Here is an 18,559-nt window from a genome sequence, read left to right on the forward strand (position 1 = left end):
AATTCAGTGACTTCCTTTTTATAGGATTATAGATCTCAAATATGATAGCATCTTGGGAAATGGGTAAAAGCATTCATTAATTTGGCAAATGACTGCGAAGGAAATAATGCGCGGGGGAGAGGAGAAAGGAAAAAAAAATGATGTGGGGACACAGGTGTTAATTGGCTGCAGCTTGTATAGACCCGTGGGTTATTAGACTCCTTGGCTTTTTCTCCCCAGAATGCTAAAAAGAAAATGTATGGCTGTACAGAAGCTTTCCTGGCCGACGCAAAGTGGATTTTGCACAACTGCATCATTTATAACGGAGGTGAGTGGCTTGGATGGCTCCTACAGAAGAGCGTGTCATGCCCGTTCTCCCACCTTTCCTGAAAAGTCTTGCTTTTCTTTTCTCGTGTGCCAGGGCCAGTAACTGAGAACATTTGTGTACAGATTGCTAATATTTATCAGTAGGGGATAGTGGGGTCTCTGCATTTTAAGATAATGAGTTGATAATCCATTTCCCCTGTACCAGCAAATCCACCTTCCTCCGTGTTTTCTGTCCTCATAGATTAGTTTTACATGGTCTAGAATTTTATATAAATGGAGTCCTAGTGCATTCTCTGTGTCTGGATAATTTCATGCAGTATAGCTTTTTTTTGGGGGGGGGTGGCTAATGCATGTTTGTCTCCGTGGTTTTGTTCCTTTTTATTGCTGTGAGTGGTTTCTCGTGGTATCCACCTACAATTTATTGATCCATTCCCTTTGTCGATACTGAAGGATATTGGAGTTGTTTTCCGCTTTGGGCTGTTAGGAATAAAACCGCCGGGAACATTCTTGTACAAGTCTTTGTGTGGATATACATTTTCATTTCTCATGGGTAAATATCTAGGTGTGGTAGGGCTGCTCTGTAGGTTTATATTTCAGTTTACGAGGCATTTTGGCAAACTTTCTGCAAAGCGGTTGTATCCTTTTACACTCTTTTAGCCACGTGTGGGAGAGTCTTAGTTGTTTCCCCATTTCCAGCACTTGGTATTGTCTGTCTTTTAAGTTTAGCCATTCTTGAAGGTATGAGCGGTTATGGTGGTGGTCATTTGCCTTTCCCTTATGACTAACGGTATCGTGTACCTTTTCATGTGTTTATTAGTCATCTGTATGTCTTTTTTGGTAAAATATGTATTCAGATCTTTGGCCAATTTCAAAAACTGGGTGGTCTGGGTTTTTATTATTGCATTTAGGAGGTCTTTGTATTCTGGATAAAGTTGTGTCACTTGCGTTTTTGTGGATTGAATCTTCTGGACAGAATGGAAGAGAATTTCCATTAAAATCTCCTCTCGTGGCACCCTTCATGTTGCCCTACCTTCTCCCACAGTCCTCTCTGTCTACCCTCTGGCCACGTAGAGCTCTCCGTGTCCTGCTCCATTCTGTTCCTCTTGTTCTCTGCTAGAACACTGCCTTGATGACTTTCTCATGTCCTTCAGTGTCAGCCTGTCAGTTCTCTGAGGTGCCTTCCCTTGTGACCCAGAAGGTGCTGTTGTTAGGAGATCTCAGAGGACCTGTGCTTCCCCATGGTAGCGTTTATCACACTTCCTGGATGGTGCTATTTTTATTCGTTTGAGTTCCTCACCAGGATGTAAGATCTCTCTCTTTCTCTCTTTTTTTTTTAAGGATGTAAGATCTTTAAGAGCAGAAGCCCTGCCTTCTTCCTGTATAGTCCTAGTGTAGATGGTTAGCTCATGTGTAAGGGAAGATGTATGAGTGGGTGGATGGCTGTTAAAAGCACGTGTTTTACATTATTAGCTCAGGAGCAGGGCCAGACGTGTGGGGAGGGGAGAAAGAGGCAAAGGGGCACTGGGTTGAAAATCTGTGTAAAGATTATTAACTCAAATATATAGAAAGGCTGGGTAAGATCGTATAAACAAGTGGATGAGATTAGGTGGCAGAAAAATGGTACAAGCCAGGTTGGCCATTGGCCAGGCAGAGAGCAGAGACTAGAGAATGGGAACTCCTTTCTGGTCTGAGGGGGTCACCACTGGACAGAGTTATCAGATCTTGTGAGTTTTTAAAGCAAGCCAGAAATCGAGAAGTGTGTGTGTGTAACATCTTCTTGTCAACAAGTTTATGTTTTCTGAAAACACCATCATGTTTGAAGAAAGCACAGTTTGTTTGTTTGTTTGTTTGTTTGTTTTTTGCCATCCTGTCTTCTGGTTTAGCAAAGGTGAGGGATTTAGAGTTAGATCTGGGGCAGATTTTCAACTCATTAGCCAAGTAGTCCCGTGTAAACAACGACTCCTGAGCCTTGACATACTTATTAATGAAATGGGAACATTCATACCTGCTTCCTGATAAGGCTTCTTGAGTTAATAAGAAAATGTATTTTGAGGCACGAGACGTAGCAGAGCTACTCATTTAATTATTTTCCCTCCTCTGTTGCCCTTCATGGGCTGGAGTCTGGAACAATGGGTGAATAAGGCTCCTTTCCACTAATTGGAGCCTTTTGAATAAAAAAGCATCTTCCAAATGTTCATCTGTGAACTGTAGGAATCCCACACAAATTGCTCAGTTTCAGAGGTAACATTGAGGCACCAAAGACTGGTCAGTGTTTCTGGGAAAAGTCATGTAAGTTAAACTGATATTAGGAGCCAGAATCCTGTGTTTTAGCCTTTAAAAGCTTAATCCTGGGGGAAAGCAAGTTGAAAGGTTGTTAGGGGAAGTGTACTCCCAAAGCCGCGTGTTACAAACGTGTTTCCATTTGAATTAATCATTATTTTCTTATTCCCTTAGGAAATCACAAATTGACCCAGATAGCGAAAGTAGTCATCAAAATCTGTGAGCATGAGGTATGTGTTTCTCACTGTCCTGTTTTAAATGCACCCAGAGTGAGGGGCTGGCGTGGCTGATTTCCATTTGCAGAATCTCTTAGTGGGTAACGGTAGCTATTTTGGAATTTGTTGAGGCATAGACGGTGCCCCCGTAAAAGTGACAAAGAGGGGATCACCCCCGCCCCATATGCCGGAAGGAAATCAACGCTATCTTAGCCGTGATCTTCAAGAGGTGCAAATGACCTTTTATTATTCAGGCTTGCGTCATGGTCAGGAACGAGGCATCTTGAGTTTTCTTGGTTGCATAGATGGGGCTCTTAATTTCTTCACCCCATAGTCCGAGGCGTTGGGCCAGGCCCCTTTTAGTCTTCTTGTGGAAGATGTTTGGGTTTTAATGGTATTTGGGGGAAAGGTTTTGACTGTTTCTCAGGGAGTGGCCTGCAGAGTCCTAGAAGTCAGTTCCTCTTAGAAATAGCCATGGTTTTGATGGTGCGGAAGAAGTGAACCTCCTGGGCCTACCCTGAGGCCCCAGTGGTTGTGGGATAGTCAGGGAGCAGAAATGGGACCAGGAGGGCTTTATTAGACCCCAGCGTAAGAGTTGAGAAATCGAGCCATAGCGGATTTCAGCCTCTTGTGCACTTCACTCATTCATTCATTTGTAAGGGGAACATTTGGATACCTTAGGATACTGCCATTTTTGCATATCTTTATTAAATTTTTAAATGTTTATTTAATTTTGAGAGATAGAGACAAAGCACGAGTTGGGGAGGGGCAGAGAGAGAAAGAAAGGGAGACACAGAATCTGAGGCAGGCTCCAGGCTCTAGGCTCTGAGCTGTCGGCACAGAGCCTGATGTGGGGCTTGAACCCACAGGCTGTGAGATCATGACCCAAGCCGAAGTTGTACACTTAACCAACTGAGCCACCCAGGTGCCCCCTTACTTATTAAAATTTTTTAAAATGTATTTTTGGGAGAGAGAGAGAGAGAGAGAGAGAGCACGCAAGCATGAGTGGGGGAGGGGCAGAGAAAGAGGGAGACACAGAATTTGTTCCAGGCTCTGAGCTGTGAACACAGAGCCCGATGTGGGGCTTGAACTAATGGACAGTGAAGTTATAACCTGAGTTGAAGTTGGAGGCTTGACCAGCTGAACCACCCAGGCACCATTCTACATATATATATTTTTATTATTTAAAAAAAAAAAAAAATTTTTTTAATGTTGATTCATTTTTGAGGGAGAGAGAGAGAGAGAGAGAGAGAGAGAGAGAGAGACAGAGCACACGTGGGGTGGGGCAGAGAGAGAAGGAGACAGAATCCAAAGCAAGCTCCAGGCTCTGAGCTGTCAGCACAGAGCCTGATGTGGGGCTCAAACTCACGAACTGCAGGATCATGACCTGAGCTGAAGTCGGATGCTTAACCAACTGAACCACCCAGGTGCCCTACATATTTTTTTTAATTAGAAAAAAATTTATTTATTATGAGGGAGAGAGTGATTGTTCACGGAAGGGGCAGAGAGAGAGGGAGGTAGAGAATCCCAAGCGGGCTCCATACCATCATGGTGCGGAACCAGATGTGCGGCTTGAACTCACGAACCAGGTCATGATCTGAGCCGAAATCAAGAGTCGGTTGTCTAACCGGCTGAGCCACCCAGGCGCCCCTTTTTCTAAATGTTTTTATAGAGAGAGTTTTATAATCAATATTTCACTTAAGAGTGTTTTCCCGGATAGTTAAATACACAGGAAGAACAGAATTTTTCATGGCTTTTATGATGATTTTCTTAGTATAATTGTTAGGAAGGCATCTACGAGGTCTGAGACTATACACATAGCAAAGGCTTTATGTAGGTATTTCCTGATTGATTTCTAGAAAAGTTGTAGCAACATGTATAACAACCTGGGTAGTTTTTCTGTGTCTTTTCCAGTTTTGGAAGTTATAATTCAAAAAATACGTGTATCTATGTTTTCCCTCCAAATGGCATCTCACTGTGATTTTGGTTTGCATGGTTGTTGTTTTTTTTTTTCTTACACGTGTATTTATTTTTGATAGAGACAGAGCACAAGTGGGGGAGGGGCAGTGAGAGAGAGACACAGAATCCGAAGCGGGCTCCAGGCTCCAAGCTGTCAGCACAGAGCCCAACGTGGGGCTTGAACTCACAAACCGTGAGATCATGACCAGAACTGAAGTCGGACACTTAACCGACTGAGCCACCCAGGCGCCCCCCCCCCCCTTTTTTTTAAAGATTTATTTATTTTTTTTTCAACGTTTATTTATTTTTTTTTGGGACAGAGAGAGACAGAGCATGAACGGGGGAGGGGCAGAGAGAGAGGGAGACACAGAATCGGAAACAGGCTCCAGGCTCTGAGCCATCAGCCCAGAGCCTGACACGGGGCTCGAACTCACGGACCGCGAGATCGTGACCTGGCTGAAGTCGGACGCTTAACCGACTGCGCCCCAGGTTTTATTTATTTTTGAGAGAGACAGAGTGTGAATAGAGGAGGGGCAGAAAGAGTGGGAGACACAGAATCTGAAGCAGGCTCTGAGCTCCAACCTGTCAACACAGAGCCTGACACAGGGCTTGAACCCACAAACTGCGAGATCATGACCTGAGCCTAAGTCAGACAGTTTACTGATTGAGCCACCCAGGTGCCCTTGGTTTGCACGTTTCTGATGACAAGTGATGATATACTGTTTCTGATATGTTCATTGTTGGTTTAGAGTTCTGTATGAGTGAGTTGTCCAGCTGCTTTCCCCTTGGGGATTCCTTTGTTTTCCTGGATTTGGGAGCTAAAGCCTACGTGTTTAATCAGTGGGTTACCCCCAGGTGGAATTTACTGGACGCAGGTACTCTGTGTGTGGCATTTCTAAATCTATCTGTTGGCGATACATTGCAGCTGTGTGGGCTTCAATGCCAGGGCTGCCCTGGACCTTATGTTACCACTTTGTTCTTGCCAGTACCTTCAGAATAGCCCATAAGTAGAGTGAGTAGGAACAGAAAATAAATGCCACCACTTTCTTACTTACTTATTTATTCTTTTGCTCCTTTATTCAGTCATTTATCCATTGACCTTTGAGTTAGTCAATTATATTTATAAAATTATTATTTAGTAGTATATTGAGCACCTGCTGAGTATCTGACACCTTACATGATGCAGAGATAAAGAAAAAAACAAGTCTTTTGATGATGGTAAGAGAATAGGAACAAACAGAGCAATGACAGGTGAAACACGTCAGCTCTGGAGCACATCTGCCTGGGTTCAAATCCTGGTCCTGCCCCTTTGCTGCAGAGAACCTTGGGCAGGTTTCTTGACTTTCTGGGATTTCATTTTTTCCATCTGTAAAATGGGGGAAAGAGCAGGCCTGCCTCTGGAGGATGTAAAGAATGAATGAATTAGTACCTGTAGAACACTTTGATGATCCCAGCGTAGATCTCTGATAAATGTTAACCAATGTATTGATCACTGTGTCACCTAACACATTTTACATTTATCTCCTATAATTGTTATCTATTTGGTAGGTATTGCTCACATGCCCATTCTGTAGATGAGAAAATGAAGGCACAGACAAGATAAGCAACTGTTCCTAAGGTTATAGAGCTAGTAAATGGTGGAGGCTGAATTGAGATCCAAGAAAGGGGCTTGTGGGTTCTAAGTCGTCCTTAGGTCCCCTAGAGGAATGTATTTTTTTCAAAGAGAAGGACGGTCGGTAAATTACATAATTTTTAGATTGTGGTCCATTTAGACAAAATACCACCTGCCCTGGATGATGTGACTAGAGCTGGGTGGGAATTGAGCACAGCGAGCAAAAGCCGGGGTAGCTGGAGGTGTTGGGGGAGCTCAGACAGGTCGGCCTAGGCCTGGTCGCACTCGGTGTTGAAGGAGCTAATCTGGAGTTTAGATTTATTTCCTTGTTAGTTTCTCAGCCTTGTACTACTGGCATTTACTCTGGAGAATTCTTTGTTCCGGGGACCGTCCTGTACCTCCTAGATTCCATTTGCAACAGCCAACTGTCAGATGTACAAGGTGTGGATGATGAGCAAGATGGGTCTGGCCGCTGTGTCTTGGGGGCTGGACCGCAGTGGCAACAAGAGTGGGAAGCTGGTCCAGATGTGGTCCAGAGAGGGGTGGTGGTGGCGGCTCGGGCTGGGTGGGATCTCGGGGGTTGGTGAGAGGTGATTGGATTCTTCTCTGAGGTGTTCCCCACTGAGGGACTTGGTGTAGCTAATCTTAACTGCTAATATCCTCACGCATTCCTTGAGTGTCTCCAGATGTGAGGCCCCTTGCGTGACACATCCTAACATATTTTTGTTTTACAGATGAATGAAATTGAAGTATGTCCAGAGTGTTACCTAGCTGCTTGCCAGAAACGAGATAACTGGTTCTGTGAGCCTTGTGTGAGTTGTATTTCCTTTCCTTACTTCATTTTCAGAACTCATGCCTTAGAGGACTACCCAAGGCCCCCTTTTCTGGGTGGCTTATTTGATGAAACTTTGGGAGAAGATTTTAAATAACTTTTTTTTTTTTAACCAATAAAGTAATGGCAGAGTGAAAGTAATCCAGGTGGAATAAACATCTGGGGCTGAAAATCCATGTGCCAGAGGGAGCACTGTGATTTCCTGGGATTATTAACCGTGGGCAGACTGCAGGCTAGAGAGCAAAATGGGGCTCATTAGGGAGAAGGCAGTGAGGTAGTGAGAGTCATAAAGAAGTGTGTTCTTTGACGAACCTGTTTTGAGAGAATTGGAAGTACGTCTCTGGATCGGGTCTATGGTGTTTCCCAAGTGGGTGGTTTGGGGTGGGGAGATGGGAAGAGATAAATCACCCTGTTTTCTTCATCCATCTGTATTTTCCAAACCAGTGTTCTGCAGAGAGAACCGGGTGGGCTGGTGGGTGAGTGGAGGTAGGGCTGGAGTTTACTGGGGGGCGAGATTGGGCAAGTAACGTGGAAAAGTGAACCACAGGTTACGTCTCTTCCTGCCTTTGGAGATGAAGCCCCTGAAGAGTTGCAGCCCTCGAGAGAGAACAAAGGCGGCTCATACTGCCCTTGTTAAATGCTGGATACAATGCCCATTTAATCCTCCAGCTTAACAGAGGGTGTAGGCGTCGCTGTCTCCATGTCGCAGGGAGAGGTGGACACTCTTGCTCACGGCCACCTAGGTTAAGGGCGGTGTGTTCAAGCCAGTGTTCCAGCCTCATCTCGTCTGTGGTTCGTTCTTCCCTGTTTTCTCCGTTCACCCCCAGAACCAGCTTCGCCCGGGCCTCCTGGCCTCAGGCCCTCCCAGGGAAGCCCGTTTGGGGGAGACCCTGCGTGGAACTGCTCCTGTTCAGCTGGTGGCCTAGCTGTCTCTGCACATACAGCAAGCTTTGTATATGGCGCGTCTTGCTGCCCAATGCATACAAACTCTGGATTTTGTTTTTCTTTTCCCAGAGCAATCCACATCCTTTGGTCTGGGCAAAACTGAAGGGGTTTCCGTTCTGGCCTGCAAAAGCTCTGAGGAAGAGAGATGGATAGGTTGATGCTCGTTTCTTTGGACAACATGACAGGTGGGAGTCAAAACTGGCTGCAGATGTACAGCTTTAACTGAACCTGCGATAACTGTGACGCGGGCAGGGGGCGGAGGTATTATCGTGGCGTTTATTGTCGCGACACCAACCAGTGGTCTTGTAGTTAAAAATACTGCCCTGTGCTGCGTTCCGGCTGATAATGTGTGTGGGCTTCGTTTTTTTTCAGGTATGTGAAGAGAACAATCATGCTTTCGTAGTTGCGTTGCTGAAGCTGGCACCAGAATAGGTTCCGTGGCTATTTTAAGTGGTGCTGTTCTTGTTAAATTTTGTGGAGTAAATTGAACCACCGCACAAATTGCTTTTCAAAATAATGCTTTCAGGGATCAGAAGTATTTCCACAGATTGCCAGTAAATGAATCTCTTATCATTGTGCTGGGTGGTTCTCTCTCCTGTTGCCTTTTTCTCTTAAGCCAAACAGGAAATTATAAGAGGTGGCTGTTTTTTTTTTTTTTTTTTTTAAATTTTTTTTTTTTTTTTCAACGTTTATTTATTTTTGGGACAGAGAGAGACAGAGCATGAACGGGGGAGGGGCAGAGAGAGAGGGAGACACAGAATCGGAAACGGGCTCCAGGCTCCGAGCCATCAGCCCAGAGCCCGACGCGGGGCTCGAACTCACGGACCGCGAGATCGTGACCCGGCTGAAGTCGGACGCTTAACCGACTGCGCCACCCAGGCGCCCCAAGAGGTGGCTGTTTTAACAGGTGGTAGCCCTCCCCCCACCCAGCGTTTTCTGCCCTCCCCTCTCCCTCGCTCGCAGGGAAGTGAATTGTCCTAGCTCTTAGCAGTTTCCTATCCTATGGGCTTGAGAACAGCAGGCGGACCCAGATGAGCAGCAGTTAATATCCTAGTTCTCTTTTAGCAAGTTATGTGAGGATTAAATGAGGCAAAACCCTTTCCAAGCGGCTACCAAGCAGTTTGAAAAAGTGTTTGAGTGTGCTGGGGGAGAGGACTTAAAATTCTGGGGGCGCCTGGGTGGCTCAGTCGTTCAAGCGTCTGACTCTTGATTTCAGCTCAGGTCATGATCTCATAGTTCGTGAGTCCGAGTCTTGCATTGGCTCTGTGCGGCCAGTATGGAGCCTGCTTGTGATCTCTGTCTCCCTCTCTTTTTTTTTTTTTTTAAATTTTTTTTTTGTAACGTTTATTTATTTTTGAGACAGAGAGAGACAGAGCAAGAACGGGGGAGGGTCAGAGAGAGGGAGACACAGAATCGGAAACAGGCTCCAGGCTCTGAGCTGTCAGCACAGAGCCTGACGCGGGGCTCGAACTCACGGACCGCGAGATCATGACCTGAGCCGAAGTCGGCCACTTAACTGACTGAGCCACCCAGGCGCCCCATCTGTCTCCCTCTCTTTGCCCCTCCCCAGCTCACGGTCTCTCTCAAAATAAATAAATAAACTTAAAAATTATACACACCGATAGAATATACAGAAAGTACAGTTTATAATTTCAAACACCCGAGTCAGAGCTGTTACTCTGTTCACTTTGCTTGTTGCCTTGCAAATAAAGACAGAAGAGTGATTGGTAATCTGTGAAATCATTTACTAGGAATCCTTTGTCTGGAGGCAAAGTGGAAATTAGCTGGGATGGTCCTGGGTTTGATAGGAAGTCTTTTGCTCTATTTGATTTTGGACACTTTGCTGGAAATCTTTTGGTGCTGCCGTGGGTCAGGCCACGTGCTGGATGCTGGGGATATGGGAGTGAGCAGGACATCGTCCCTGCCCACCTGAAGGCTGGCATCGTAGTGGGAAAGACTCCCAAGTAAATACCCAAGTAAACACACAGGCAAGGTGATCTCAGGGCGGGGGCTTAGAGAAGATCTGGGTGGAGGGACAGAGCCAGCCTGCTGTTTCTTGGGGAGAGCTGGGACACAGTGTGGTTTGGACAGGAGAGGGGAGGAGAGGATGGTAAGTGATGGGTGGGGAAGGGGGCAGGGTCTGGATCACACGGGCTGTGGTCAGATTCTGCCTTTGCTTTGAAGGGCAAGAAGAATTCGCGTCAGGCTGTACATCACTGTAGCATGGCAAGAGTTAACCATCTTGATGCTTCGGGATTATTCTCGTTCTGTCATATAACCCAGTGTGGATATACTGGGGATATAGGTGGGTGGGGGAGATCCGTGCCTGCCGCCATGTACCAGACACATCCCAGACTCTTAAGAGTCTTGGATTCTGTTCTTAGCTGAGCCCACTCTGCATGGACATCTTACTCTTGCCTGTCAGTTCTGGACGGTCTTGGGGGGTATGAGCTCTGCCAGCTCTATTCCAGAGGCCATTTCCCCAGAACTGGACGGTGTAGGTTGGTTCTGGGTGGGAGCTGTCGTGGAAGCTGGGCCCCTGCATTGGTGAAAAAAGCCAGCGGCCCATGTCTGATGCCCATGACGTTTGTCTAACCCCCTGTGTCTTTTGTTCCCTCAGAGGGAATGTGCCCAGCTGTTGGCTCGTTTTGGGTGAGGGGAGCCCCTTACGGGGAGCGATTAAGGGCACTCCATGGGGATGGGTTAGGGGGTGCAGGAATGAAGTCACTGAGAGCTTGGGGGAAACCTGAAAGGAGGAGCGTCCCTTCCTCCCAGGAGATGTTCTTAAAGCAGAACTGGCCACACCCAGCAGTCCAGCGCGGAGGCTAAAGAGAATGGATAGGCTCTTTCTCCGGGAGCAGCTTTGGGGCTGTGGAGCAAAACAGCAGCCTGGTCCTGTGCAAGCAAAGTAGGTCAGGAGAACAGAGTAAGAAATGTCACAGCCCGTCACGTGTTCATCGTTAAGTTAATAAATACTGGAGCAGGTCCCGGGAGGCTTTTGTACAGATCAAGGCATGTTCGGAATAGTCTCCTAGCGTGCTTTTTTGTCCCTTAAGAATGTTTGCCTTCTTGGGATTTGATTTCACAGACACACACAGACACACACACACACACACACACACACACACACACACTCTCTCTCTCTCTCTCTCTCTCTCTCTCACACTCACGATACTGTACAAAAACCCAGGAGATATCTTCTTAAACGCACAAGAGCGAGCTGGCAGGAATTGAGTGCCTTCTATGCACCAGGCACTGTTTCAAGTTCTTTTTGCAGCTGCGGATTTATTCCCATTTGACTGAGAAGAAACCTTGAGGCCCCAAGTAGGGTGTTGCTCAGCCCTGTGACTCTGTGGCCTCTCAGGACATTGACCCCAGAGGCTTTCTTTTGTTAAGCAGATCAAGTTTCCCTTCAACTGTGTCCTGGGCCTGCTTTAAGGAAAAGAAACCAGGTCCTGAAATCACTGGCAGTTACCTTCATTGAAGGTGCTTGAGACCCTGGCAGGAGACAGTTAAGGCCCTGACCCCAGATAGAAGGCGGGGGGGGGGGGGGGGGGCAACAGAGTGACAGTGGCCCGCGGCCAGCTGGCTGGTGATCTCCTGGTGCTGCGGGGACTGGTCTAGGTGCATTTCATTTGCTCCCCTTGACCCCGTCCCGGGAAGGGCTCAGCCTCCATTTTATCGATGACAGAGCGGAGGCCAGCTCAGGGAAAGGGAAGTCATTTGTCCAGGAGCGGCGGGGGGACCCCGGCTGTTCCTCAGAGCTGTCCTGTTCCAGACTCCTGCTTCCCCAGTTGTAACGGCCACGGACTCTCACCCAGAGGGCATCTGTCTCCTGCCCTGCCTCGTTCTTGCGGTTCCTCAGGTCTCTGCAGGATGACAGCAGCTAGTTGGGGTGATGAGAAGATGGTAATTTACAGCACGCTGAGAGAGCAGTTAGATATTTTTGGGGTGTTTGGTTTTAGTTTGTGTCACGACCTAGTTATCACCATGAGTTGCAAACCTCCATCCTCTGCCCTGAATTTCACCCCACGCACACGCTTTTATTTCTCCGGGCCGTTTTCTCTTCAAAATAGGAACGAGATTCCAGCTGTTAAAACGTGGGTAGAATGTAATCTAAGTAGTCCATATTTTTTGCTTCTCTTTCAAATGCTGGAAGACTCGGCAGTGTGGGGGTCAGATTCCTGCACGGGCACTTGTGACGCTCCCATGTAGACGGTGCTTGCGTTGGACTGGCTGTGGCATTTCTACCTCCCCACAGCCCACTTTGCTCCCATCACTTTGTGTCTGGCTTGACTTTATGGTCTTTGAAATCCAAAAGGCCTCCTTGGGAATGTTCATTCCCGCCGGATTCCCAGCTATACATACGGGATGGAGGCTGGGGAATCGAATGTCACATGGTCCGCCTCCTGTCCAAACCCCGGAGCAGTGGTCGGCTATACTGCCCTCTCCTGCCTGTGTCCGCTCGGTCCACGAATCCCAGAAAAGCAGCTCATGGCCTCGTGAGGTCTCTGCAGAGCATGCTGGGATGTGGGCGGTTGGAGGCAGGCAGGCAGAACCAGCCGAGAATGGGGGGTGGAGGCTGTCCTTTGGTTAGTTTCCACATGAATTCTCTCACATCGAAGCCATGCACCTCCTTTCAGGTTACGGTTTTCCGGTGTTTCCTTCTAGTGCCTCGTAGAACCCCAGTTTTACGAGAGATACGAAAACTGTGTGAACGCAGAGGAGTGGGCTTTGGGACCAGTTCTTTTTTTGGAGGTGCAGTCCTGGCAGCAGTGATGGTTCCTTACTCTCTACTCACCCAGAGCCAAGAGGGGATTTATTATTCTTCTAATGGATTAAAATGACTAAGTCTATGAGCTTTTTAATGTTTTAGTGAAGATCGCTGCTCACATTCTGTCACAAGAACATGTCTATTAAGTGTTAACGGCTAATCATGTGTTAACCATTCAAACCAAGTCATTTAAAACATTTTTTGGGGGGGGGGCACCTGGGTGGCTCAGTTGGTGAAGCCTCTGACTCTTCATTTCAGCTTAGGTCATCATCTCACGGTTCATACGTTGGAGCTCTGCATTGGGCTCCGTGCTGACGTTGTGGGGCCTGCTTGGGATTCTGCCTGTGCCTCTCTCTTTGCCTCTCCCTCCTCTGCTTGTGCTCTTTCTTTCTGTCTCAAAAGAGAGAAATTAAAAAAAAAAAATTCTGTTTTGAGAGAGAACAAGTGAATGAGCGGGGGAGGGGCAAAGGGAGAGGGAGAGAGAGAATCATAAGCAGGCTCCACAGTCAGCATGGACCTCAACACAGGGCTCGGTCCCATGACCTTGGGATCATGACCTGAGTTGAAATCAAGAGTCAGATGCTCAACCGACTAAGCCACCCAGGAGCCCCCAAACCAAGTCTTATGTATGTACGTATGGTTGAAAGAGAGAGACAGAGACAGACAGACAGACACACACACAGAGCATGAGCACGGCAGGGGCAGAGAGAGAAAGAGGGAGACACACAATCCAGAGCAGGCTCCAGGCTCTGAACTGTCGGCACAGAGCCCAAAGCAGGGCCCAAACCCACAAAGTACGAGATCATGACCTGAGCCCAAGTCGGACACTCAACTGACTCAGCCCCCAAGTGCCCCCAAGTCATTTTGAAAGAATGGAGTATGTAGTTAAGAAGCTCGACAGACATACCAGGCTAATTTGGTTTGCGTTAAGGAAAAAAATTCTGGAAACACCCCAAATGTCCATCGACAGATGAACAGATAAAGAAATCGCGGTAGATAGATCTCACGGGATAGTATTCGGCCTTAAAAAGATGGGACAACATAGCTGAACCTGGAGGACACGACGCTAAGGGAGAGCAGCCAACACAGTAAGACAAAATGACTGCGTGAATTCCGCTTAGAAGAGGTATTTAATAAAATAGTCAAATTTATAGAATCAGAGTGTAGAATGGGGATAGACTCATCGGGCATAAAATTATCGTTAGGATGAATAAAGCCGTGCCTACGTTAACAATAGGGCGTGTGGTCTCTTAAACTTACCGCAAGAAAACCAATTTTTAAAAACCTCCAAAAAAAAAAAAATAAATAAATAAAAGGATCTCTGAAAGGACCAAAGTTGACTTCAACTCTCTCTTCTGCACTTCCTAGGGCCTGGGTTCCAATAAATAATTGCTACCTCATGTCCAAAGAAATTCCTTTTTCTGTGAAAAGACGAAAAGCATCTTCAACAGTGAAATGCAAGAGATGGAAGTGTACGTGGAGAACATCCGCAGGAAGTTCGGGGTTTTTAACTACTCTCCCTTCAGGACACCGTACACGCCCAACAGCCAACCAAATGCTGCTCGATCCCAGCAATCCCAGCGCGGGTGCTGCCAAGATAGACAAGCAGGAGAAGGTCAAGCTCAACTTTGACATGACAGTGTCCTCCAAGATCCTGATGAGCAAACCCATGCTCAGCAGGGGCACAGGCCACAGGATCTCCTTGTCAGAAATGCCACACTCCCCAATGAGTACAAACTCTTCTGTGCACACAGGCTCTGACATGGAGCAAGATGCTGAGAAGAAGGCCACATCAAGCCACTTCATCGCCAGTGAGGAGTCCATGAACTTCCTGGACAAGAGCACAGGTCAGCCGCGGAGGAAGAGGAAGGGGTGGGGGCGGGCGGGGGGCGGGGGGGGCGGTCCCCTGCCACGGAGGGCTTCCGTCGGGACCACACCTGTCGGGTTCTGGCTGGCCAGCGTCTCAGAATCAAAGGGACCTCTATGGGGTTTGCTCAGTGGAGGACATTTAAAATTTGAAGTGGGTGACCCAGAGGGATTTTTGCTGTTAGGAATCAAGAACGGAGAAATCGGTCCCCAAAGGCCGGATGGAGGTCCTTCCTCGCAGTGGGGCAGAGGTGGCCAGAAATCCTTGAGAGTTGAGAGCAGACGCCTCTTGGGCTATCACAGCAAAACTTCCCGTAAGAGTTTGTTTCTCAGGAATGTTACTTCAATCGAAAGACTGTTTCTTTTTTTTTTTTTTTCAATTTTTTTTTTCAATGTTTATTTATTTTGGAAAAGACTGTTTTTCTATCCAAACTATACCTTCACGATACTTAGCGCTCCAGTGTTAGAGTGACAGGTAAGGTCGGCAATAACGTGTGCTCTCGCCAGAGCGCTCCTTACAGGTTGGTTGCCCTGATTGACACTTGCTGTAGAATGGCAAGTGGTTAAGAATGAGGCTGCCGGTCTCAAATCCCAACTCTCCCACTCACTAGCCGCGTGGCTTTAGGCCAGATACTTAATGTCTTGGTGCTTGAGTTTCCTCATCTGTGATGTGATGTAATAACAGACCTGACCCATAGGTTCTTGTTAAGGCTTAAATGAAGACGTGTCCACAAAGGGTCGGAACAGTGCCAGAAAAAGTAAGCGTTGCAAAGATGTTGGCTGCTACGTTATTTCTTACGGTGGTTGCTCAGCAAATGCCTACATGGATTCAGATTCAGATTCGGATTGGGAGAGCTGATGCGAGGGGGTGCTGGTCCAGTGTGAGGAAAGGAATGGTGACTTAAATTGAATTCTTTGTACCCAAATATATTGGCTGTCTGTTAAATACTTAAGAGATTTATTACTTCCACAAGGAAGTGGGTTACTCTCATTTTTCCTTTTTTTATGTTTATTTTTGAGATACACACACACACACACACACACACACACACACACACACACAGTGCGAGTGGGGGAGGGACTGAGAGAGAGGGAGACACAGAATTGGAAGCAGGCTCCAGGCTCTGAGCTGTCAGCACAGAGCGCGATGCAGGGCTCGAACTCACGAACTGTGAGATCATGACCTGAGCTGAAGTCGGACACTGAACCGACTGAGCCACCCAGGTGCCCCTATTATTTTTTTAATATGTATTTTATAAGTGTTTATTATTTTTGAGAGAGTGTGAGCGGGGGAGTGGCAGAGAGAGAGAGAGAGAGAGAGACTAAGAGAATCCCAGGCAGACACAGGACTGGATCTCATGAACTGTGAGATCACGACCTGAGCCAGACTCAAGAGTCGGACCGTTAACTGACTTAGCCACCCATGCGCCCCTTAAAGTCCTTTTTTCTAAAATATGATCCTGTTGCCAGTATGTGCTTGGATCATTTGGGGATTATGAGTTAGGCAGCCAGTGAGTACTATGTGTAGAGAAGGTGATTCCCCCAAATCGTTTTAATCTCACCAATTGTCCCCTTTTCTGTAAGGAGCCAGATAGTAAATATTTTAGGCTTTGTGGCTCTTTGTCCCTCACAACTATACAGCTATTCAGCACTGTTGTATTAATGAAATAGCCATAGGCAATATGTGGCTGTGACCCAGAAATTTGAATTTCATATGACTTGTGTGTTTCATGAACTCTAGTAACCCTTCAGGATTTTCCAACCATTTGCAAATGGCAAGTAACCCTTGTAGGCAATATGAGAGTAGGTGGTACGCTAGATTTGGCCCATGGGTCCTTTTGCTAACCTCTGTTACAGACCTAGTTAGAAGAAACTCTTGAGTCCGTTTCCCCATTTTACAGGGGGCAAAATTGAGGTCTCTGTGGAGAGTGGAGGGAGGCGCCTGTGCCCACAGCTAGATCCTGAGTCTACATCCATTTTCTTTTCATTGCACCCTACTGCCCTCTGCTGTCAGCAGCGACAATAGCGTTTCGTACAAGGAGAAGTGGAATATTTACTGAAATGCCCCACAGGGAGGGTATCATTGAGATGAGATTTTGATTTATCCAAAATAGTGTTTAAAAAAAAAAAAAGATCGTCATAGGATAGAAAAGTCGTATTAGTTTTAGCAATAAAATTTTGTAGCCAGCAACATAAAAGCTACACACTGAAATAAGTTATTAACTAAAACTTTTATGAGAGTTTAGAAACCTTCCTTTTGTATCGTGGGCGTGTGGAGGAACTCAGTCAGGTGTCTGTAATCTATAGAACTTGATTTAGTTTCCTCAGGAGTACTTTGCTCAGCCAGAAGCCTTTTGCCCATGGTGTCCTGGTTATGGATCAAAGCGGTTTATATTCTCAGTGATTGTCCTGCTTCCCCCTTGATCTAGACGTCCTGGCCTAAATCAATGCCTTTGGCAATATTTGCTTGCAGGACCTCGACTTCAGCCATGAATATGTATTGGGCTACGAGTTATAGCGCCGGGGGTTGTCAGCACCCTCTGAACGAACAGTCCTTTGGTCTTGTAGCTGCACTAGGGGTTACTGTTTAGGGAGAAGGGAGAACGTCTTTGGATACTCCTTTTGTCATAACAGTACGTCCTTGTCATACAATACTTGTTATTTATAAAACTAAAGTCACACATCATTCCACCTCCCGGTCAGCCCTTGGATACTTGTTTCCAGGACTTTTTTTTTTTTCTTGGTGCAAAAAAGGTGATTTTATTAAAGCATGGGGACAGGACGCGTGGGCAGGAAGAGCTGCTTTCCAGGACTTTTTTCTATGTTGGTTTGGGAGTCACACTATTAAGTTGAAAACAGATATTTCTAGGGATCAGGCAGGTATGGAGATGAGCAAGACTGAGAAGTGTGGTCACTGGCTGAACAACACAGAGCAGAAATAATAACACTCTTCCTGATGACACACAGATGGGTGCTTGTATGTACCTCCCCCCCAGCGGTCCTTACTCTCTGATGCGAACTCCTTACACCCCACTAACAGACCACCACCTGACCTGTCAGAATGCTCTTGAGGAATGCCTTTCCTGAAGGGCCCTGGGGCCTTCCTGCTGGTTCTTGCCAAGTGGGAATGTGGGCTCTGTTGCCTTATTCTCATGGTTCAAGAGAAGCTCAGATACTTTTTTAAATGTGGACTGCACCCAACTTTTACATATTGGCTCGTTTGCAGTATCTGTCGTAGACAGTTTGAGATTTTTTTTTCGTTCTTTTTCTCCTCCTTCTTTTTTAATGTTTTATTTAAAAAAAAATTTCTTTTTTTTTTAACGTTTATTTATATTTGAGACAGACACAGGCATGAACGGGGGGGGTCGGGAGAGAGGGAGACACAGAATTCCGAAAACAGGGTCCTGAGCGGTCCAGACACCGAGCCCGACGCGGGGCTCGAACCCACGGACTGCGAGATCGTGAACCTGAGCCGAAGTCGGCGCTCAAACGACTGAGCCAGCCAGGCGCCCAGGTTTTGTTTATTTTTGAGAGAGCACGAGCAGGGGAGCGGCAGAGAGAGGAGACAGAGGATCCGAAGCAGGCTCTGTGCCGACAGCAGCGAGCCCGATGTGGGCTTGGACTCACGGACCATGAGATCATGACCTGAGCTGAAGTCAGATGCTCAACTGATTGAGCCATCTGGGCGCCCCCCCCCCCCCCCTTTTAAGTCAGCTCTGCGCCCACTGTGGGCCTTGAAACCTAAAACCCCAAGATCAAGCGTCTCATGT

At 46.9% G+C, this 18,559-nt stretch overlaps 1 protein-coding gene across 1 annotated transcript in view; it reads left to right on the forward strand.

Annotated features, from left to right (window-relative positions):
• The window catches only part of ZMYND8 (zinc finger MYND-type containing 8), a 122,787-nt gene that overhangs the window by 52,872 nt on the left and 51,356 nt on the right, over positions 1 to 18,559 (forward strand). The window contains 7 exon segments of the mRNA XM_030309455.2: positions 220 to 307; positions 2,761 to 2,816; positions 7,107 to 7,184; positions 8,219 to 8,334; positions 14,292 to 14,347; positions 14,350 to 14,473; positions 14,475 to 14,770. Of these exon segments, the coding sequence (XP_030165315.1) occupies positions 220 to 307; positions 2,761 to 2,816; positions 7,107 to 7,184; positions 8,219 to 8,334; positions 14,292 to 14,347; positions 14,350 to 14,473; positions 14,475 to 14,770 (814 nt within the window).

This window comes from Lynx canadensis, chromosome A3, assembly GCF_007474595.2.
Source record: "Lynx canadensis isolate LIC74 chromosome A3, mLynCan4.pri.v2, whole genome shotgun sequence".
In the NCBI taxonomy this organism is placed as follows: Eukaryota; Metazoa; Chordata; class Mammalia; order Carnivora; family Felidae; genus Lynx; species Lynx canadensis.